Genomic DNA, 23,624 nt, shown 5'->3' on the forward strand with positions numbered 1-23,624 from the left:
CTGCCATTCACCCAACGCCCATATCATTTATTAAATAAAAGCCCTTCAGAGCAGAAAATACTAAATCTTTTATAAAATAAGAGTGTTTTTGAGAAGGTGGTAGGGTGTGTGAGGTCACTGCTGCACTCTGTGATTCTGACTCGTCCAAAAAGAAAAACGTATTTGGTGTAAGAACTTTTCCACTTTTCCTATAGAAACTGATCTCTGCTCACAGTTTCTGAAGGTGTGAGAGACGTTTAGAAGACGTTTCTCTCAGAGCGACGGAAAGGAGCTTCTATTTTCTGCTAAGATTTGGGATTTTGGGGATTTTTAATAAGGATCAGGATCCAGATCATTTTAGTGTTTTGAAACTAAAATGAAACTAAGCAAATTTACAGTTGGAAGAAAAATCTTTCTTATCTTGCTGATCTAAAAGGTCTAAAAAGTTTCCCTCCTTTCAAACTTTCAATGGAAAAAGTAATTTGTAATTTTTATTGAATCTATTTATTAAATCTAGACACACAGCAAAAAACTAATTTAAATTTCTTCAAAGTGAAAAACTTCAAAACTCACAAAGGAACATTTTACCCATTTTACTAAATCTCATAAATCCTAAATATTATAGAGCATGTGTTATAAATAATGTGTCGGGAAGTTTCTGCCAAATCATCCACTTTAAAGAGGCTCCGCCCCCTGTTCTGTATTTACTGTTTAAAATCAATAACTGAAATTTAAAAGTGGAAAGATGATAACTGATGATAAAACCTTTCACAACTTAAATAATTCAGACAGCCTGAGAAAACATTTCCATTAAGTAAAAATTCTCATTTAGAGAAACTCGCTGGGGTCTGAGCAGCGAGGACACCGACAGTCTTACAGTAAATTAAACCACTCGTGATTTCTGGGCAGGAAATGTTGATCTAGTCATCCATTTACAACAAATCATCTTTAACAGGATCTTTTTATAAAAGCTGAACTCAGTATGATGAAACTGGAGCAGAAAAAGGACGAGATTACGCAACATAAGATACTAAACAATACGTCTCTCATATATCTAATAAACAGCAGGATAAGAGAAGAAGAAGATTAATGGATTTTATGTAAATACTCACAATCACAGTGTAAGTTTGGCAAACTGATGTTTAAACTCACTTCAATCTTCCCTCCACTGTCTTTATCTGGATCATCAACATAGAGCTCATTAACTCTGCAAAACAGAACATCAGCTGATCAATCATCCAGTAAAATACACCACTTTAATATTAAACAGTTATTAAACCAGATTTCATGTGTTATCACAAACAGCTGTATTAATATACAAATCATAACAGTATTAACCCTTTAACTCCTGCTCTAATAGTACGTCTTCTCAGTTCTTACCCATAAATCACTTCACCTGAAGAATGTTTTGGTAAAAAATTGAAAAGGTAAGGTTTAATATTTCCTGTACGCTGTAACAATAATTATAAAATAACATAAATGAAATATTTGAAATGTATGTCAACCAGTTTGTGCCCTCTCTACCAATCAGCAGATTCAGAAATCACTCCACACAGGAAAAGCACTGAATTACGTTTACCTGGATCAGGAGATTAAAGTGTTAAAACAGGGCTGAATTAAGTTTCTCGTGGTGACGAGCAGAGAAGGAGTTTATTAAACGATTACAGGACAGAACTGATACCAGCGTTTCATTTCCTCTCTTCTCTAACTAACGGCTCAGCCAATGAAATCACGCCTACAGGACGCAGAGTCAACTTCCTGTATCAAACTCAGCATCGTCTCGTCACTGAGATTACGACACTTTGGGGGGTTCAGCTCTGTCTGTTCACTACAGACGCTCACCAACTACAGACGCTCACCAACTACAGACGCTCACCAACTACAGACGCTCACCAACTACAGACGCTCACCAACTACAGACGCTCACCAACTACAAACACTCACCAACTACAGACACTCACCAACTACAGACGCTCACCAACTACAGACGCTCACCAACTACAGACGCTCACCAACTACAGACGCTCACCAACTACAAACGCTCACCAACTACAAACGCTCACCAACTACAGACGCTCACCAACTACAGACGCTCACCAACTACAGACGCTCACCAACTACAGACGCTCACCAACTACAGACGCTCACCAACTACAGACGCTCACCAACTACAGACGCTCACCAACTACAGACGCTCACCAACTACAGACGCTCACCAACTACAGACGCTCACCAACTACAGACGCTCACTAACTACAGACGCTCACCAACTACAGACGCTCACACACTCCAGTCTAACTGTTTTTAACATAAAACATGTAAATCTCTCTGTAGATGATTAAATGTGGAATATGAATATGTAATATATGTAAACGTTGAATATGAATATGTAATATATGTAAATGTGTGTAACTGTCCGTAGGCGTAAGTAACGGTTAGATTTGGTTATTAATGAGGAGAAAACGGCAGATTTACGTACATTTCTGTGGCGATGAATCCCGTCAGCTCGGAGAGGAAGAGGAAGAGCATGAAGACGCAGCAGCAGATGGAGACTGTAGGAGAAGAACAGCGAGAGATTCAGCTTTAATCACACATTTATTCATGATGACAAAATCCACTCAAGTAATAAACCGCCTAATACCACATATATCAATAACCAATCATGATGACTAATCAGTTTTTCTTAAAAAAAAAAAAAAAAAATCATAAACTTTAGTTTGGATTTTAAATTATATCCTGCTGGAAAAAACAAGATCAACAAAATAACTCATCATGCGAAAACTAATTTTCCTCACTTTGAATTTGATGTAAACACAAGTTTCCAAACCAGTTCATATATTTACCCCCAGTTTTAATGTTTTAGACTAAAACACCACTGATTCCACTCAACACTCTGTTGTTGAATGGAATACATTGTAGATTAATATTAAAAGACATGAAAACGATTAAGAGACAAGAGAATTACATAGTAAACTGTAAAAAAGAATCTGAAGTATAAAACAGATTCTGGTTTGTTTAACTTTCTTTAATAAAAACCTTAGTATTTTTATTAGTACTGCAGCGAAAATATTTGGATTTGGCTCATTTTATTGGTAAAAACATCCTTATCTGTTCATTATTACAAATTATAATAATAGGTAAGACAGAATGAGATGATGAGTCAGTCTTCAGTTACACTCGACTCATCAGAATTACACTGCAAATATGTTTTCCTGAGATCATCTGACTCCAGATCAGTAGATCTGATATAAATATAAGTAAATATTTAGAGTTTATATCTGAATTAGATTTATTTCTGACAGTAAACAGTAGAGTATGAGTTAACAGCAGAAATAAACAGCATGTTTTACATGGTTCTCAGGGGGAAAAATACAGGGAAATATTTTATATTGGCTCTTTAAAATGTTTATAAAGGGCGTGTCCATGAGTCTACATCTCTTTAAAGCATCATCATACCAACCACTGCTGATTCACAGACTTACCTTATAATCTGAGTAATCACGACCGCCCTGGATTTAAAAAAGACTAAACTCAGAAATACTTTCTTTATTCCTAAAAGAACACTAAAATATATTTACAAAATACACAGCAACATCAGATCAGATCACAGTTATTCTAAAGTTTTAGTTTTACTGGCTTTAGTGGGAGACGTTACGCTGTACGTTTTTACCCGTTTTTTACTTTTAAACCTCCGTCACATTTCACCTGAATCTGACCCGCCTGTTCCTCACTGTAAACCTGAATCATCAATAACCTCTGTTGCTCCTTTACATCATAATGTTTTATTACTATTATATTATATAAAAAAATATTATTGTTTAATTTGTCATTTTTGTGTAAATATCTAAAAACATTTACTGAACAATAAACAATAATAGAGAAAAGCTCAGGGGGGCAGATTTACACAGAAATGTAATCTCTTGCTTTGCTATTTTGCTAATTTTGTTCAGGCTGCAATTAATGATTGTCGTCTCTTGTTGTATGTTGGGGAACTCCATATATGACTAAAAGATAAAATATATTTTGTGTTTGATAAAGTTCATATTGTTTCTGTGTAATTATCTAAAACCTGAATAAAATGCAGAAATTAGTAAAAACACAGAGAGGTTTTTGCCTTTTAGCCCATTTTTAAAGGGTAATTTTCCGGAAGTGAATTAATGTCACGACACAGATTTAAATTGATTTAATTTTCAGTGTTAAGCTCTGCAGCAGACCCAAATAACGCAGTGTGAAATGAAACTGTGACATTACGTCATCACACTTCTGGAGATAGCTGGTTTGTGCCCGTGTGGTTAGGCCACCGTGGTTCCTGGTACACGTCAGTGGTCACGTGACCAATGAGTAAAAGAGAGATAAAAAAAACTGCCTGCATAAGCGTGTTTACATGGAGACGGTCTCCACTGACTCACGGGTCACGTGACGTCACGTCAGCGTTTCTTCCAGTTTACACAAGCTAATGTTCAACTACAGAGCAAACAGGGCGTGTCAGTGTGACACATACACCACCAATCTACACACCATCACACACACACACACACACACACACCATCACACACACCATCACACACACCATCACACACACCATCACACACACCATCACACACACCATCACACACACCATCACACACACCATCACACACACCATCACACACACCATCACACACATCTGACAGTTCTAGGTCATAAAACCAAACCAAATATTTAACTTCAGGGTGGGAAAGCTGGTCTGAGATCAGTCCATATGAGTAAAGATGAGCTAATCTGCCTGACAGCCAATCAGAAACAGAGCAGAGCAGAGGAATGCAGGCAGAGTTAAAGAGTATAATCCAGCGTTACATAAAGCTCTCGCCGAGTGCAGCGCCGCGTCACCAGAGGAACAGTGAGACACCAGCAAACAAACTGGAACTGTGACCACATTAGTAACAGGGCAGCGGGGGCGGGAACTGATCACATGTGTTTGATGATGATGATGACGATGAAGAAGAATAGTGTGGACTGGAGGACAAAAGACACAAAGATAAAGAGCAGACACCTCTAACGGCCTGTAGAGCATCTTCATTTATCATCAGTGTGTAAAATCTGCTTTCATTTGTAAAATAACAGGCTGATATAGAACACTGAGTTATATGTAGTTAAACTGATTGTTTTTGGAGTTCACTCTAAATAAAAAGCCATGTATTTCTGCTGTTCTGTATTTAAACCCAGTGGTGAAAATAAAGGATCAGTGATGGAAACTCACATCCCAATCCACCAGATCCGCTCCAATCAATACAAACTCTTAAAAGTTCCATAAACTATTTTTATTTCTATAAGAAACTAACAGAGATACAATACAGATATTTGTGAAAAACCTTCAAATAAGTGAAGAAACTTTATGGTGACTTGTTTAAATCTTTAAATCTTGAGTTCTTTACTGAATAAAAAGTGGTTTATAAGCGCTGTAACTATTTTACAGTTAAACATCAGAACCACAAATTTTACCTGCTTTTTCTCCAGATATAAAACACTGATGTTTAAAACTAACAGATTTACTTTCACAACATTTTGACAAACTGACTAAACGCTTTAGTGATGTCAGATTTTAAAAAGAGTTATAAAAAAAAAGAAATAAACCTTTTATAAGAAACCAAAAGCTGGTCTGAGTTTTTTTTAGACCCACCAGATCACATTAACCCTCGTCTCTCTTTATCTATAGAGATTATCTGAGATAAGCAGCTGTAAGGGACTTGTTTAATGATTGATGCTTGTTTTGCAATAATATAGTGTTTTATTATTTTTATATTCTGAGAGTATTTATCCTCTGGGACTCTGTACAGGTCAGTTAGTGGAGCTGAACGGGTTGATTTATTAAAGTTCTCTATAAATAATCAGTTTGGCTTCAGTGGGACAGACAGTGTGATTAGTGATTAGAGCAGGAACTCACTGAAAGCTCCGGTGTAGGTGGGCTGGGTGAGGTCTTTGGGCACCTTCCTGTAGATATCGAATCTGAAAGGAAGAGACAGAGGAAGAGAGGGGTGAAGAGGGGAAGAGGAAGAATGGTGGGAGGAAGTGTAGAGAGAGAAAACAAACATTTTGGCTCCAGGGAAGCGGAGGAATGAAAGCACATTCTGTTCCCATCGTGGAGAAAGATGACAGGAGGGCTGAGGAATGTTAACTCTGGCACCCGGCCACTAAAAACCCGGCGAGAGGAATCGCCCTCGGCCTCCACAGCTCCACCTCTTCCTCCACATTCCAGACTCCTGACCCCCGCTTTAACCCCCGTCTGCAGAGCTGTTCTCACAACAGTGAGACTGAGGTCATCCTGCGGCCCCCCGCCCGCCCCCCCCAACAGGAAGTAAACAATCACAACAGCACCCCGACCAAAGTCTTAAATAATGAGTTCTCAGAACCGCAGCGGGTGAGAGCGGGTGAGAGCAGTGAAAGCGGGTGAGAGCGGGTGAGAGCAGGTGAGAGCGGGTGAGAGCGGGTGAGAGCGGGTGATCTATTCAATCTGTGTTCAGGATCTCAGAAAAACTCCAGCTTTTTCCCCGTTAAACACAAAAACCGATGCCTTACAGTCCATTTCTAAACCAAAGTTTGAGATATTTTTAAATTTCAAGCATCATAATTTACAAAAAATATTTACTAATGTCCTTTGAAACTAGAATCTAGAGTAATACACCTTCCTCCATCACTACAGACAATCACATCATCAAAAATATCATCATTCAGCATAAAGCATTCTACTATTCTTTTTACTTATTTAACCGACACTAGGGTTAAGGATTTTAATGTCAAATATTCTTTGCACCCTAAATATTACCACTTTCTGTCCAGACTGGGACCAGTGTGATCTCTTTGGTTTTTTATCTGTTTTGTCTCGTTTAGGACCTTGTTTTAGAGAAATACTAACAGGAGATATACGATATATGATCTGTGTATACAGTTCTGAAAAATTCGAATAAATGGCAAATAAATGAAAGTTATTTCAAATAACCTGAAATAAACTGAATGAATATCTTTAGGAGACGTCAGAGTTGTTTTGAAGAAAGAAAAACACGTAGGAAAGATGATGGAGCTTCATTCTTTCAGCATAAACACAGCAGCAGATCAGCGCTCGGCGTCAGCGTGAGGAGAATCTGATCTCTGCGGTTCTGAAGCTCCAGCTTTGCCTTTTTTAGGAGCTTCTCCAGCTGCTGCTCCACAGCTGAACTATTCCTCTGGCGCAGGAGCAGATCCACAGTCTGGCCTTTTTCGGCGACAAACTCCTTCTCCACCCCTCCGCCTGGCCTGGCTCCGCCCTGCAGCACGAACAACACATCTGGACGCATTTCTTCCAGCGAGCGCGGCCCACCGCCATCACACCGCGAGGGGGGCGGGACTTCCTGCCCCATCAAATAACCTGACACTCCTCTAAAACTCCTGCTGAAACGCAGCAGAACCAGCAAAACACAGAACCTCCCTACAGGTTCTCTCTCCCTAACGCCCGGATCTCATCTTCTGACTGACCGTCGTCTACAGAACCTCAAATCTCTACTCACTCTGCACCGACTGTTCAGCTGAGTTCGGTTCAGATTAACTCTTAAGTGGATTATGTTTTGGCAAGATTGTGATTCACCCTAAACCAGCTCAAATATCAGCTGTTCTTCACAGGTTTGAGTTAAAGAGGTTTATATGTGCAGCTCTTACTCCAATATTTACTACAGCTGTGAATAAATGCCATCTCTGCTCTCCAGGTTAAACTGCACAGAAATAAACACCTGTCCAGAGCAGAGGACCTTCTTTCTGTATTTACTTTGGTCTGACCAATAATATAAAAGAACACTGTGTGTTTATGTGAGGCATCATTTTCCTTGTGCATCAACAATTTAAATCAATGAGGAAAAATTAATATTCTAACTATATGTGTGAAAACGCCTTTATTTTATTATTTAGTTTGGTTGTTTTAAAGCTGCTTTGGGAATATATTTCTAGGCTGTGTAATGAATATGGGACCTAATAATAAGGTACATAATAGAGTTTATAAGGTTTAAAGCAAGCAACTTTTTAATGACAAATTTTTTATATATTATTTTAATCACATATATAACGCCTTCCACTTTGAGTGAGCATTTAGTGATATTTAGCAGGTACGCCTGCATTAACTCATCAGCAGTTTAATGTGTGTATATATATATATATATATAAATATATCCCACCACAGTCTTACATGTAATAGCCTGCTCAATGTTAATGTAGCAAATAAAGAAAGAAAGAAAGAAAGAAAGAAAATGCATTAGGTTTGATGTCACTGTGTAAATTATATTGTGTTGCCTAATCTTAAAACACCTTCCTACATTCCTGCTCGGGGTGGTTGGGGGGGGGCCGGGGTGTGGATTAGCTGGGGGGCAATTCTACTTCCTTTCTATCAGGAACGTCGGCTGAACAGAATCCTGGATTAAGTCTGGTTTTCTCAGGAAGTGTGCCAGGCTGCAGGTGGGCCCTGTTTCACTAGTGCACAAGTATCATCATGTCACTGATTCACCAGCATTTCCCTCGCTCTGTTTCTACAGTGTAAACGGGCTTTTCCCTGAATTTTCCAGCCGGAGTCAATCAGACATACGACTCAGCGCTTATTAAAGTTCCTACGTGCTCTACGTGTTCGACTCGTTCATCCAGCTAAAAACAGCCTTTCATTACCTTTACAGGACCTGAGAGGAACCAGCCCGGGACAATAAATCCCTATTCACAGCCCGTCTACCTGTTTACTTAAAAACCACAGATTCCAGCTGATTACATCATTTAGTTTCCCTCAGAAAGAGCCGTGCTCCCTCTTTGGATACAATTACAGCCATAACCAACCATGAGTCACGCTTTAGTTCAGCTGAAACACTAAACTGTGACCCTTTTCTCTGCAGAAAAGCTTCCTGGGTTTGAGTTCAAGCACATTCTGTACCAAACAAGAACATATGGAGCGTGAGATTTACTCTCGCTTCAACTGGTTTAAGAGGAAAGCAGTTCTCATTTCCTGCACTTTAACACAGAATCAACATCCCAACCTGTTCTCAGAAAATCTATTAACTGACAGACAATAACCAGCCAATAACAGACTAAATAAATACTCACGCATCATAACAGCTCCAATAACAGACTAAATAAATACTCACGCATCATAACAGCTCCAATAACAGGCTGCTGTTCACATGAAAAAGATTTCTTCTCCAAAAATATTACAAGAACATTAAGGTTTATCTAATAACAATCGTTTAACAGGACGCAGAATTTACACTTCCTTTCATCAGGGAAAATAAAACAATATTAAATCCCCCAAAAATATAAAGGTAGATTTCTTTAATTATTAAGTTAGTTAGTAGCCTAGAAAGTAGCCTACACAGTCAGGTGTAGACTAAACAGTGAACACACTCTCAAACATAGTGAAAATAAAATATTGCACGCACTGTTTCACTTTTATCTAAACAGATAAAGCTTGAGCCCAAACCACAGAAAACTGCTGATCTGAAAAACATCAGAAACAGTTCTGGCTCCTATGATTCAGAGATGCATGTTACTGCAACACTAAAACAGGTTGTCTCGACCAGGTTTATTATAGGTCATGTCGTTTTTGTGGAAAATAAATGTAATAGTTTGTACTGTTTTCATACGTTCGTATTTTAACGTTCTTTAATGTAGAATGTTTTTTATAAAGACAATGTGTAAAAAAATCATATTTAACAGCTTAATTTCTTGTGTGTAGACAGTTTTTTGGGAAATGGGTTAATACTGTGTAATTCAAAGATGTATTTAAAATATTTCATGACATTTTCATAAGCAAACTGATTATATATATAAAGGACTGTAGTGTAGTGAATTTAATCCCGGTTATCAGCAGGATATGAAAAGTACTGTAAGGATAAGGTGACATTATTTAAATAGAGATAACCAGTTCCCTCAGTTCACCCAACTGCTCAGCCTTAACCTGATCCCACCCAGATCCTGCCTCGACCAATCAGATACTTCTATACAAACTAATCTACATAAAGAAACTGAGAAACTGCTGAAAATTAAAGACAAACTACATAAACTCAATATCACACAATACTGATATCCATTCAATATGTTTTCACACACACACTCACACACACTCACACACACTCACACACACTCACACACACTCACACACACTCACACACTCACACACACACACACACACACACACACACACACTCACACACACACACACACACACACACACACTCACACACACACACTCACACACTCACACACACACACTCACACACTCACACACTCACACACACACACTCACACACACACACTCACACACACACACTCACACACACACACTCACACACACACACACACACTCACACACACTCACACACACTCACACACACTCACACACACACACTCACACACACACACTCACACACACACACTCACACACACACTCACACACACACACTCACACACACACTCACACACACACACTCACACTCACACACACTCACACACACACTCACACACACACTCACACACACACTCACACACACACTCACACACACACTCACACACACACTCACACACACACTCACACACACACACACACACACACTCACACACACACACACACACAAATTGATATATGATCCAGTGTTTCCTGCATCCTGGTACTGATACCCATACACACCGCTCCGGATCAGCTCTGGAGTTCAGTCGGGTTACTGTCGGGTAAAGTTGCATTTAGTAATATTTTTAGAAGAGAAAACAGAACAGAGCAGCCGAGGCCGAGTTTAGTATCAGCATTCTGGAGGAATGGGCTCATTCACTTCATTAATACAAACTTAAATAGTATTTATTTATTATTATAAGAACTTACTGATATTCTAGTCAAAGTATTATATAAAAAAGACAAAACACCTTTATTTACACTTTACAAATTTACAAGGCAAGTTTCCAGCATGTGTAGCAACCGAGGAGATCTGCACTGTGCCCACAGATATACAGTAACGTACTAAAACTACTTTACCACTGTAATAGAGTAGTAAAATACTGTATCTGTACCTACTTCTTTCTCCACTACATGTTTCTGATGAGTTTAATACTTTTACTCTAATATATTGTTTATGTGCTGCATCGTTACTCGTTGATCTGCTCTGTCTCTCCAGGTTTGATGAAGCTGATCATCACTGAGTGAATCAGGAGATTAAGATGATCTTATAAGAAGATCTCGCTGCTCCCGTTCTGCCTTTAGCTCTGCTAACTTTACACTGCTTTCTGTAATAAATACACTAATTACACAGTACTGTACTTTTACTCTCAGTACTTCAGTACTATACTATTCTATAAACTACTGCAGTACGTAATTACAAAAATACAAGACAAGACTGTGAAGGAGAAAAATCACAAAAACTGGGCACAAGCGTCAGATTACAAATCATTCATTAAACCCTGTTACTTTTCAGAATTATAATTCATTTCTGTGAAGAAATTAAAAAGAGTTAAACTCATTAAGACTCGTTAAAACTGGCCACTTTATGATGGACTCTTCACAGGACAGTCCTACAGAGGACCTGCTTTAGCTGGACTGAAACACACCTTAAGATTTAAAATCTCCAGCTAAAAGAAAAACGCCCTGTACAAACACTCCGAACAATACACCAACCTCCCTCTGCAACACCACCCAAATATACTTCACTCAAATATACTTCCCCCAAATATACTTCACCCACATATACTTCACCCACATATACTTCACCCACATATACTTCACCCACATATACTTCACCCACATATACTTCACCCACATATACTTCACCCAAATACACTTCACTCAAATACACTTCACTCAAATACACTTCACTCAAATATACTTCACTCTGGATTAAAGATTCTTCCTCAGTGTTCTGATCTGAATGCAGCTTTAGTGGCTGGGATAGTGTAGTGGATAACAACACTGCACTTCCTGCAGCAATCAGGCTTCGACTTCCTGTATCTGCATTCAACTACCTGTGTAACTAACATTATTTAAATTAAATTCTCTCTGAATAAAAGATGTTTAGTTTTGATCTGGAGCTCAAATCAAATGAAACATACAGAACCAGTCAAAAGTTTGGAAACACTTACTTTTTCAATAGTTTTCTAAAAGCTGAAAGGTTGGTCTTGGATGCTTCAGCTGGATCACCTGAACAGGTGAGTGTGAGGTAGAGCGTGAGGTGCAGAGTGAGATGGAGTGATGTTAGTGTGAGAAAGAGAGTGATGAAAGAGTGAGGTAGAGAGTGAGGGAGAGTGTGAGGTGCAGAGTGAGGTAGAGAGGGAGGGAGAGTGTGAGGTAGAGTGGTGTGAGGGTGGGAGAGAGTGATGTGAGAGTGAGGTAGAGATGTGTGGAGATGCAGGCAGAGATTTACTGTTTACAGACCGGTTAAACCCCGCGGAAGACCCCGGTAACCCCGGTAACCGCGCTGCAGGTGCAGCTTTACTCACCTCCGCACATCGAAAGTCATGCTGTCGGTTCACCGGCGGCGCTGCTGAAGCGGAAAACGGAGAACCGGAGCCGCAGCTTCACCTACCGGCGGCAGTACTGACCGGACGTGACGTCCTCTTAGGACGCTTTGCACAATCCTATTGGGTGAAGAAGCGGCTAAAGCTGATTCTTTTTCCGCTGTGTGGAGAGCGGGGGGTTCTGGGATTTGTAGTCTGTTTCTGATTAGATCAGAGTTTTTATAGAACATATTATATATGTTCAAATATACAATTATTTTCAAACTGCATTAGATTAAATGTTTTGGTCTGTGTAAACTGTTTATTGTTTATGTTCAAATTAATTATACAATCATGTATTTATATGAATAAACATGAGTTGTTAAAGTTTTTTTTTATTCTGAATATTAGTATTATTTTTGTAAGATAGCATAATTACCCTTTAATTTAACTTTTGAAAGCAAATAAATGTTTACTTGGTTCTTTCTTCTTTTCTTAGCCGAGTTTGAAGCGGTATCTCTCTATTGCTTCTGTTCTTCAGGCGTCGGAGAAAAACTGAGAGACTCCTAAAGCAGATTTATTTATTCATGTAAAATAACCAACTTTAAAAAAGTTCTTTAGACGTGTAATGTTGGAACTGTGCTTTGAAAACAGGAAGCTGTAGTTGCCAGTTTTACCCTGGTGATTTAAACCAGTTTATTGAAGATAAAAACAGAGAAAATCTTTACTTTGACAAATCAAAACATTGAGAAAATAAGTTATATCGAGTTAAGATATAAATATTTATTTTAACAACCTTAGGCACAATCAGAACAGTTCATATTCTGACAAAATGATAAAATCTTCAGAATTTTTTTTTTTCAACAACAAAACATTTTGTACAAAATCTGCAGATTTGTCTACAAAATAAGTTAATATCATGAGAAATGTCATTATTTTTACAAAATAATTTATTCTAGAGTATAGATTATATACTTATGTATAGATTACTATTCCAACAAACTAAGTCAAAATCTTGAGGAATACTGTAAACATGAAGTCGTTATTTTGAGAATGGAGATGATTCACTACTGGTAATTTTTTTTACAATATGGAATTTGCAGCACAGTACTAGCATGTTCTTTGACCTACAGGGATATTAATAGCTGGAAGCAGAAGTTATTAATAACATACTTTATTGTGTAATTATGAAGACTGCTGATTAAATTACAGTTTTATAAATAGGTTCATGTGGTGAAATGTGGTGACGTGTGGTGAGTGTGAGTGTGAGTGTGTTTGAAGTTTTCACAGCTCTGTGTCTGTCAGTCCCTTTCATCTCTTCCAGACAGTTTCTGATGAAATTGAGGATCCTTTCAGTTTACAGTAACGTTAGTCTATCAGTGGATCTGAATCCACATTCCTTTTGTGAGATACTTTCCTGATCTTCCCCTCAATCAACATCAACATCAACATCAAGATCAACATCTTTTCTCACAGTGATACTAAAACCAACACCAGTGGAGACATACAGAGATACAAATCATACATTAAATTATAGTAGTGTGTGTGTATATATACTCTATATATAAGAGGTAACAACCGCACACTTCACATTGCTTAATGTAAAGTGATGTCATGCTCTGTTGTGAAACCTGGAAATTGCTGAAATGCAGAAATAGAAACTGAACATAAGTCAGCAGCAGAACAGACTGGAGGATATACCCTGTAGTTTCCCAGGACGCACAGCACTTACCCAGACACACTTCTGTCAGTAAATGAATGGTAATGACAGGGGTATAGCCTTGCTGGAATAGTATATATAGGAAACCTCCTGCATATATACCCTTCTTTCAGTTCCCTTTCACACCGAGAGTAAAGAGTAAACAGAAATACGGTGGGAACTCTGAGATTATCGGTTTAGAGTGACTCACTGAAGCTCAGACTCGTCTGATTATTGGAAGTGAAGCGTCACATGTAGCGGTATTTTATATGTCACTGTTTCGCTCTTACGTTTGCTGTTTTGTCACCGTTCTGTACGTTTCTTTAATCAGCGCTGATAGTTAAATCCTTAAATTCATCCCCTCTTACTCTCTGATCTTCTTAGCGATAAATAAAGGTGAAAATGGAACATTTCTTGCGTTGATGTTTTCATTAATCCCTTTTACCTAAAATCCTACTCTTACAGTGAGTTTTGTTAATGAATGTATTTCTGTTACTGTGCCTTTAAGACAAATTATATGTAAATTAACTCCACTCTAAAGAGCTTTCCTGTATTTTCACTCATTCCTTAAGCACTCAAAGATGTACCACTCTTTATAACTTCAGTGTGAGTGGGCGTGGCTAAACTGCTGTAGGCTAAATAGGTTGAGATGTTTAAACTCATTGTTTTTGTAACTTTATTAAATCATTAAAATCACAATGTGTTGCTTTTTTTAGAGCTTAGTTTTCATATAAACACATGTAAAATTCAAACATGTTTCTATTAAACGCAAAACTATTAAAATAATTGAATGTACAATATTTTGTGAATGCGTGTCGATTCATCGATACTGTCCTAATTTAGCATTTCACTAAATACTAAAGAATCTCATGTTTCTTAATCCACCCCCTCCTCTATTTAAAGTCAGCTCGGGTACAGTACAGTGTGTTTTCTGATCACCCTAAACACACACACTCAACAAAAATGAGTAACGCTCCATTTCGCAGTTTAGATTCCAGGACTGAATCATGGCGGTGGGGTTCGGACAGTGAAGTCCAGATCAGTGGGCAGATGTTGCTGCATCTCCAGCCGTTGCCAAGTTCCCGTCTCTTGTTACTGGTGTTTCTTCCTCTGTTATGGTCACACAGGCCTCGAGCAGAACTCCAGCGGTCCAGCTTCCTGACTCAGGCGCCAAAAACGCAGCCCTGACGTCAGTAACTGTACCGACGCTGTCCTACTTTCAGTTCAGTGTACAGCTCTGAGTCTGTGAAGCAGGAAATGTGGTAAACATTTCAGGGCAGCGTATGGGCTGGAAACATCGAGATATGTTTAGATGTACACAGAGTTTAACTAAGTGTAAGAGCTGGATTACGCTGGATTAATATAAACTCCAGGAATTCCTGAGATATTTCTAGATATAACAGCTGGAATATGTGCAGTGCTGAAGTATCTGGACCAGTGTAATAAGTAGCACTTGTTCTTGTAATAAAAAAATAAACAAATAACAGGTTAAGATGTTATGGCTCATAATATTTGATACTGTGTGTTTTCCCCTTAGTACATCTAAACAAGCAAACATACAGTGTTTTTAAATCTGTGTGGACTGCACTCCCCAGTAGACCACAGTGATAGTGTCTGAGGTCCAAAATGTAGTTGTTGTTGTTTTTCCTGTAAAAATCATTCTAATATAAACAGTAATATTTCTGCAAACATAATTCAACATGTGCCAGATTTTATGTATTTACAAAAATATATGTATATAATGTTCTCAGTGATTTGTTTGGTGTAGCATAGCAACATAACAAACAATGCTGTGTGGTGGATTAGAAACCGAGTTCTGTTGATGTTATTGCGAGTATCAGGTTTCACTCTTTTATCCATAATGGTAAATAAATAAAAACAGAAGAAACGAGCTCAGGCCATGAGACTACCTCCACCATGCTTTACTGATAAGCCAGTATGTTTTGGATCATGAGCAAATCCATTCTTCTTACAAACTTTGAATCTTTGTGGCAAGTCTCTGTATATTTTCTGGTCTCCTGATTGGTGCTGCTGATGATAGGGTTGTATCTTGTGGTGCTTGATCTATATCTCTGTTATTGATTGGCTCTTTAATGGATGATTGATTGGGGTCAGGCCGGCCCTGCAGAAGTGGTGGAAAATGTCACTGCTGTTGTTTTTGTGTTTTTGGTTGGTTTTCGGCACAAATCTCTCAGTGTTTCTCTCATCTCAGCTTCAAATCCTGCTTGTCTTTTCCGACTGACTCTTTTCTTTATGTTGTTTTATTATTTTTAGCAACAAACAAAGAGTCATTTGGCAACAGATTAAAAGCAACAGCTTTTCTTTAAACATACTTTTTTCTGTTTCTGCAAATAAACGTTTCAAACACAGTTTTTTCAGGAGACCAGTAAACAATCAGAGTTCTGTTTTCAGTACGCATATCTCTATTAGAATATGTAATGTTTAATCACAATTAAACTACAGGCCTATTTTAAACTTTTAAAAATATAATTCTTGTGTCTTGATGCAGCTTTACATGCTCTTTACATTCTCTCAAAAAGTTCCACTGAGATCTTACTGGCTGCTAAAACTACTTCAATTATGAAAATACATAAACTCTTTATATTCACATTTTAATAAAAAAAAACTATATACAGTCAGGTGTGTCCAAACTTTTAATTGGTACGGTGTGTTATGTAACTCAGAAAGTTATAACCCAAAGCAACTTTTAACCCACATCTTCAACCACATCCATGACAAAATACCCGCTGTTGTTATGTGCGCTGACAGGATACACAACAACACAGAGCTGAGGCGTGAGTGCAGTGTTTGGGGAAACACTAATATAGTGATTAAACCTGTCAGACTGCATTTCCTGTTTAAACTGCAGTAGATCTGCTGTACGACTCATTTAACTCAGCTTTTCTGTTTCTCCTGAAGCCCAGAACAGGTTTCTCACTGTAAACAAATAAACAGGCTGTGTTCCCGCGCAGAACCGGCGTCGTGTTTTTCAGCTGATGGAAATTTACCAGACCTCCAGTTTCTATACAGTGATTAACTTTTATGGTTGGCCTTTGCTCTCGCCGCATTGCACACTGCATAGTCCTGTACAATAAAAACAAAGTATAAACTTTTATGAGCGCAGCGACAGGTATTCACTAATTATCTTGTTATTCGTTAGAACTCATCAAAGAAGGAGAGCAAAGACCAAATCCACAAACGATCACATCATGGAAAAATTTACTAAATTCCTCGACTGACACTGACCTGCTGCCAGAAGAGAAAATACTTCATTAAAAATAATTCATAGGTTTTATGATTTTTTAGGTAAAACAAAGTTATAAAGGTTAAACAAAGTTATTCTGATCATTTTATAGGTTACTGAGAAAAAATGAAGACAAAATGTACAAATACTGTTTATAAACAACAATGAAGATAAGTATTCTTAATAAGTTATATAGTTATAGTAGTGGAGGTGGTACAAATGCTATTGGTAGTACTGTTTGTAGTACTAGTACTAGTTTGGAATGCAGGAGTAGTATTGGTGATAGTAGAACAGTAGTATTGGTGGTAGTAGTAATAGTGATCATCCAGATAGTATTAGCTAATAGCAGTGATAGTAGTAATGGTATAAATAACATGGGTATTACATAGTTGTAGTAGAAATAGTGGTGAAACTAGCACTAGTACTGGTAGTAGTAGCAGGGCTAGTAGTACCAGTTATAGTTTTGTAGTAGTTTTGATTGCTGGGCTAGTTTTGGGACAGGTGTAATAGTGTTGAGGAGTGAGGTGTAGAGAAGTGAGGTGTTAAGGAGTGAGGTGTTAACGAGTGAGGTGTTAACAAGTGAGGAGTGAGATTTACAGGAGTGAGGTGTTGAGGAGTGAGGTGTTAGGTGTGAAGGGTGAGATGTAAAGGAGTAAGGTGTTAAAGAGTGAGATGTACAGGAGTGAGGTGTACAGGAGTGAGGTGTTGAGTGAGATGTAAAGGAGTGAGGTGTGAGGTGTACAGGAGTGAGGTGTACAGGTGTCAGGTGTGAGGAGTGAGGTATGATGAGTGAGATGTAAAGGAGTGAGGTGTAAAGGAGTGAGGTGTTGAGGGGTGATATGTTGGGGAGTGATATGTTGAGGAGTGAGGTGTACAGGAGTGAGGAGTGAGATATGATAAGTGAGGTGTAAAGGAGTGATATGTTGAGGAGTGAGGTGTGAGGAGTGATATGTTGAGGAGTGAAGTGTGAGGAGTGATATGTTGAGGAGGGAGGTGTGAGGAGTGATATGTTGAGGAGTGATATGTTGAGGAGTGAGGTGTGAGGAGTGATATGTTGAGGAGTGAGGTGTTTGAGAGTGAGGTGTGAGCGGCTGTTGTAAGGGTTTGGTTGGTCGCCCTTCGCTCTGCTGCTCGTGACGTACGTGCGAGTTCACGCTGGCAGTCCGCCAGACTGGGCGGGGCCGTGGCGTCACCGCGCTGCTGCTCTCAGAGCGCGAGGGGTATAAAAGAGCTCCGGGAGCAACCACGGGCAGAACGACACACGGAAAAGAGGATCACCGGGCTTCAGTTTGAGGAAACAACGCGTGAATTTCCGAGAGATTTTTTTTTATCACCTCAAACGGAGCCGTGTTTTGTGAATAAGCCTCTGTGCTGTGAGTGTAACCCTCCGCGGGCCGCTGTTCTGTGAGTGGACTGTGCGGCGCTACTTTATGTACCTGGACTTCGCGCTCTGCCCTACTATGGTCATTATGGAGGTTCCCAGTATCGACTGTTCCGCGCTCCGGGCGCTGCTGGACGGGGACGAGCCCGGCTGCCTGGTGCTGGACTGCCGCTCGTTCTTCTCCTTTAGCTCGTCTCACATCCCCGGATCCACCAACGTCCGCTTCAGCACCATCGTGCGGCGGCGGGCGCGCGGCGGGCTCGGGCTGGAGCACATTGTGCCGAACGAGGACACGCGGAGCGGGCTTCTGTCCGGTCGGATCCGCACGGTGGTGCTGCTGGACGAGCGGAGCTCGGATCTCGGCCAGGCGAAGAAGGACGGGACGCTGATGCTGGCAGTGACCGCGCTGTGCCGGAACCCGTGCGGGGCGGAAATCGTGTTTCTGAAAGGTACAAACTCTAAACCTGCGGCTAAACAGGGTTAGCTTAGCCTAGCCTAGCTACACTGAAGCTAACCGGTAATAAGCTACGCAGATCGTTAGCTTACTTTAGCTGGTTAGCTAATGCTAGCTTGTTAGCTAATGTGAGAGCGGTAAAACAGCCTAAAACCATGTTTATTACCTAAACTAAGTTTTTAAACTTCGAATAAATATTTTTATGTACTATTAGTTTTAAATTAACTCTAACCAGGTAGTATAAAAGTCTATTTAGTTTAGTTAGAGTAACGTTAAAGCTGTATGCTCACAAAACCACAAACCCGAAATTAAACCCAACAAAAGAAGTAAGAGCTGAGGTTTCCCCGCTAACTAAACAAGACTGAGCGCGAATTTTACTATTACCTCATTTATAAAGTGAGATACACATCCTTATATTGGAAAATGGTTAACTAAATAAACATTAGATGTAGTTAATTTTATGTAGACGGAACTGAGTAAACCTGGCCGTGCTTTACAGCCTGTGGTTATTTGTGTTTCTGTAGGGAAACTCCGCTCAGCTGTTCACTACAGATCACACTTAAACTAAACTGTGTAATTAAGCCAATTTTTCAATTTTCTCTCTGTTTTTAGGTGGATTTGAAACATTTGTCTCAGAGTTTCCTGAAATGTGTACCAAACCAGTTCCCCCGCAGGGTCTCAGTCTGCCTCTGAGCGATAGCTGCCAGTCTGATACCACTGAATCCGGCTGTAATACCTGCGCTACCCCTCTGTATGATCAGGTAAGAGCTGAGAAAACATGCCTTAGTAACTTTCTCATTTATTACACTTATTTAGTTTTTATTTTTGCCTTTATTCACAGTCCTAAATCCACTGTTTTGATTTCAGGGTGGCCCTGTGGAAATCCTACCCTTCCTGTATCTTGGCAGCGCCTACCACGCCTCACGAAAAGACATGCTGGACATGTTGGGCATCACAGCTCTCATAAACGTATCTGCCAACTGTCCAAACCATTTCGAGGAACATTATCAGTACAAGAGCATTCCTGTTGAAGACAACCACAAAGCTGACATCAGCTCCTGGTTCAACGAGGCCATTGAATTTATCGGTGAGAATAAGAAAAAATATAAAAGCTTTATATCCACTCTTTGATTCCCAGTTACAAAACGAAAACAGATGCAGCTATAGGAAAGCTTTGGTGAGCAGACTTCCCCTCCCCCTCCACAAGTGTGGCCTGAATTAAAATTTTCAAAAGTTCCCTCCAAATCAACCAGCTGGATGGGTTAAGCTTGACAGCTACAATGGCTTACATCATCCCCTCTCATCCCATTTAAAGAGGCGCCCCCTTTTCATGGAAAGCAGCAGGCCATGACCTGATCTGCTTTTTAGGGAGCAACTGGCTCTTTGTTCTGTCCAAACAAAAGGGGTTTTTCTCTGGCTCTCCACCGGCCTTCCTCCCCAGATCAATGCTCCCAGCAGGCGGGGCAGCCGCCCCCTATTGTGTATTCAGACCTGCTACTGAGAGAGTGCTGCCCCATCACCCACCCCCAGCTCTCATCTAACTTCTTCCTGTTTCCCTGGTCAGACTGCTCCCTTCCGTAGTGCTTCTGGTGGATTTGTTATTTGCAGTTAAAGTGGAGGGAGGCAACTCTAAAAGGGAAAGGAATTCCTTTAGCAATTTAAAGGTTGAAGCTAATTTTCCCCACCAGAAATCTGATGACCGAAATAAGAGGAATTTAGGAAACAAAAACAGATCTTATTATTTTAGCTTTTTGAATCTAGCTTTTGTGATGTAAACCCGAACACATTAGATGCTCTGTGTTGAATTAGAGCCATTCTGTGTAGATTTAAACTAACGTCCTCTTCTTTTTTCCTCACAGACTCAGTTCGGAACAAAGGCGGCCGGGTGTTCGTCCACTGTCAGGCTGGTATCTCGCGGTCTGCCACCATCTGCCTGGCCTACCTAATGCGCACTAACCGGGTCAAGCTGGATGAAGCTTTTGAGTTCGTTAAGCAGCGGCGCAGCATCATCTCCCCCAACTTCAGCTTCATGGGTCAGCTGCTGCAGTTTGAGTCGCAGGTGCTGGCGTCCTCCACGTGTTCCTCAGAAGCAGGGAGCCCGGCGCTCAGCAAGAGCAGCACCGTCTTCAATTTCCCCGTCTCCATCCCCGTCCACGCTGCCGCCAGTCCACTGTCCTTCCTGCACAGCCCCATTACTCCCTCCCCCACTTGCTGACTGGTCACCAGCATTTCTGTTGGACCCGTTGCCTTCTGACTAAATTGAACTTTTGTGGTTCAGATGATCACTGTGGTGATCTTTACAGTGCTGGACAACTACAAACCTGTGTTTGTTTGTTTGTTTGTTTGTTTGTTTGTTGCTACATAACAGTATTTGCACACCTTTCTAGGGAGCAGTAGGTGGCAGGTCCAACCGTACTCCTCCAGACTGGCTGTGTTTTAAATACGAGACAGCGGTCACTGATTCACTGAACTGAAGGACTCAGGCGTTCAGTAGTGTGAGCATGTTTGGTCATAGAGTTAAAATGAGGCTCCTGAAGTGCAGCAGTCTTACAGCAGTGAAAGTGACGCAACTGATAATCACTTTCTGTTTCTATTTATTGACAAAAGATCACAGCAGTGGGTCTTACAGTTTTCTCAGGAAAAGTTATTCTTTTTTTGTTGTTGACACTTTGTTGTTTTTGTTCTTATCAAACACAAGTAGTCTGAGGGGACACGCGTGTCGACGCTCTAAGGTGCTAATAAGAGTGACTCCCCTCTTCCTGATTTGTTTTTGTTTTTGAACAATGAATGTATTTATCATCTCTGGCTAGACTTGTTCTGCCTTGAGACAATGAAAGTTAAATGGACGTCTCGATCAGGAGCCGCTCCTGCCTTTCAGAACTTCATCCAGCTCACCAAGACGTTTGTTTCTTAGCAAACAAACACGAAATACCTCATGTGTCTGTAAACGTCTGCAGCCCTGTGAGAACCTTCCTCCCCCGAGCACTAATGGAAGCAACTTGCAGGAGACTGTTTTGATATGTGATATTTATTTCCTAAATTAATATATTTTGTATGGTATATTTTTACACATTTGTGATACATTTTGATACGGATGAATAAACCATCTTTTGTTACAATCATGAGAAGTGTTTACTTTGTCTGGCATGACGGTTGTTTTACATAAGTGATGTCTGTCTAAATTCACATGATCTGTGAAAGAAGGGAGTAAATGATTATTTCATTAGTTTTAAACATTTTCACAAACCAACACTGACTCATTTATTCACTACTGACCTTCTCTTAACAGGGATGGAAAATATCAGTCAGCAGTTACTAAATATTACTAACACTGTTTATTACACTGGTTTGTTTACGTCTGGCGGATCACGTGACGATGCTGTTTTTAAACATGAACCCCTTCATGCTGTGGGATGAAATACTGTATTTGGAACGCAATCCTGGAAAAAACGTCTCCGGGCAGAAGCTCCTTCTGTATCAAGTGTCTGCGTCAGAATGCTGATGCAGGATCAGCTGTCTTCCCTCATCAACATGAGAAACTTAATACATGTGGGCTCACAACACCCCTGTGACAACATCTATCTAACTGTGGGAGTTGAATGGAAATGTACTAGAACTATTGGGATCAATAACTGGAATTAAGAACATAATCACTAATAAATAAAAGCAAATATAAAGACACTTTTGGTCCCTGAGAGCCGCCAGCATGGAGTTCAAGTAATAAGCTGTAAAAGCATTACTGAGGTTAGCTGCTGTTGAATGAAAATAGAGCAGTAGATAATTATAATTCTGTAGTTAATAGAGGAAGTTGTGTAAATGTGGAGGGGAATCTACAGCTCTTGGAAAATCTAGGATATATTCAGAAAATGTATAATAATGTGCTGTATTATTTTTACAGTGAAATATTTATTATTGATAAGATTAATGGTTTTATAAACTACTGTATTATAAACTACAAAAAGCATTGGCTTCTCTTAAGTTGTCATTTTTTACAGAAGAAAAAAAATATTCGCTTTCAATGGAAGTCAAGGTTAAGCATTTCATATGAAGTAAGTTTGGATAAATATGTTCTTTATTTCAAAACTTGACAGTTGGAATAGAAATGATCCAAAATGACTTAATGACTTGAAATACAATTCCTGTAAAATTAAATTAGAATTGGAGATTTTTGCAATAAATTATACTATATGCTATATTTTATGTTTATACAGCTGGGAAACAAACAGAACCTCAGCTTTGACCTTCTTTATTTAAATCAAACATTTAGGCCCCAGTTGGTGAATAAATTCTGGTGGGAAAAGGAGAAACTCTTTCATATTCAAACTGAGGAACATATGCAGCGGCTCGGCCTTTAGTGTGTGCTGGAATTTCAGATTGGAGATGTTGGCGCGGTCAAACCGTATAGAATCATCAT

General features: G+C 39.5%; 2 protein-coding genes across 3 annotated transcripts in view; one reads left to right on the forward strand and one right to left on the reverse strand.

Moving 5' to 3' along the window:
- ergic1 (endoplasmic reticulum-golgi intermediate compartment 1) overlaps positions 1-12,584 on the reverse strand; it is a 21,389-nt gene extending 8,805 nt beyond the window's left edge. The window contains exons 1-4 of one of the 2 annotated variants that reach the window (XM_022683687.2): positions 12,436-12,584; positions 5,903-5,964; positions 2,459-2,531; positions 1,092-1,186 (exon numbers count right to left, since the gene is read on the reverse strand). In XM_022683687.2, coding sequence (XP_022539408.1) covers positions 1,092-1,186; positions 2,459-2,531; positions 5,903-5,964; positions 12,436-12,455 — 250 coding nt within the window. In that variant the 5' untranslated portion in view covers positions 12,456-12,584. The remainder of the gene's footprint in view (positions 1-1,091; positions 1,187-2,458; positions 2,532-5,902; positions 5,965-12,435) is intronic. The other variant, XM_022683688.2, reaches the window with a different exon arrangement.
- Positions 12,585-18,607: 6,023 nt separating this feature from the next.
- Positions 18,608-22,329, forward strand: dusp1 (dual specificity phosphatase 1). The gene is made up of 4 exons (XM_007240711.4): positions 18,608-19,205; positions 19,823-19,971; positions 20,078-20,297; positions 21,070-22,329. Exons 1-4 carry the CDS (start codon positions 18,806-18,808, stop codon positions 21,423-21,425), a joined length of 1,125 nt encoding a protein of 374 aa, XP_007240773.2. The 5' UTR covers positions 18,608-18,805; the 3' UTR covers positions 21,426-22,329.
- The last annotated feature ends 1,295 nt before the right edge of the window (positions 22,330-23,624 follow it).

The sequence above is a fragment of the Astyanax mexicanus genome, chromosome 10 (genome assembly GCF_023375975.1).
Source record: "Astyanax mexicanus isolate ESR-SI-001 chromosome 10, AstMex3_surface, whole genome shotgun sequence".
In the NCBI taxonomy this organism is placed as follows: domain Eukaryota; kingdom Metazoa; phylum Chordata; class Actinopteri; order Characiformes; family Acestrorhamphidae; genus Astyanax; species Astyanax mexicanus.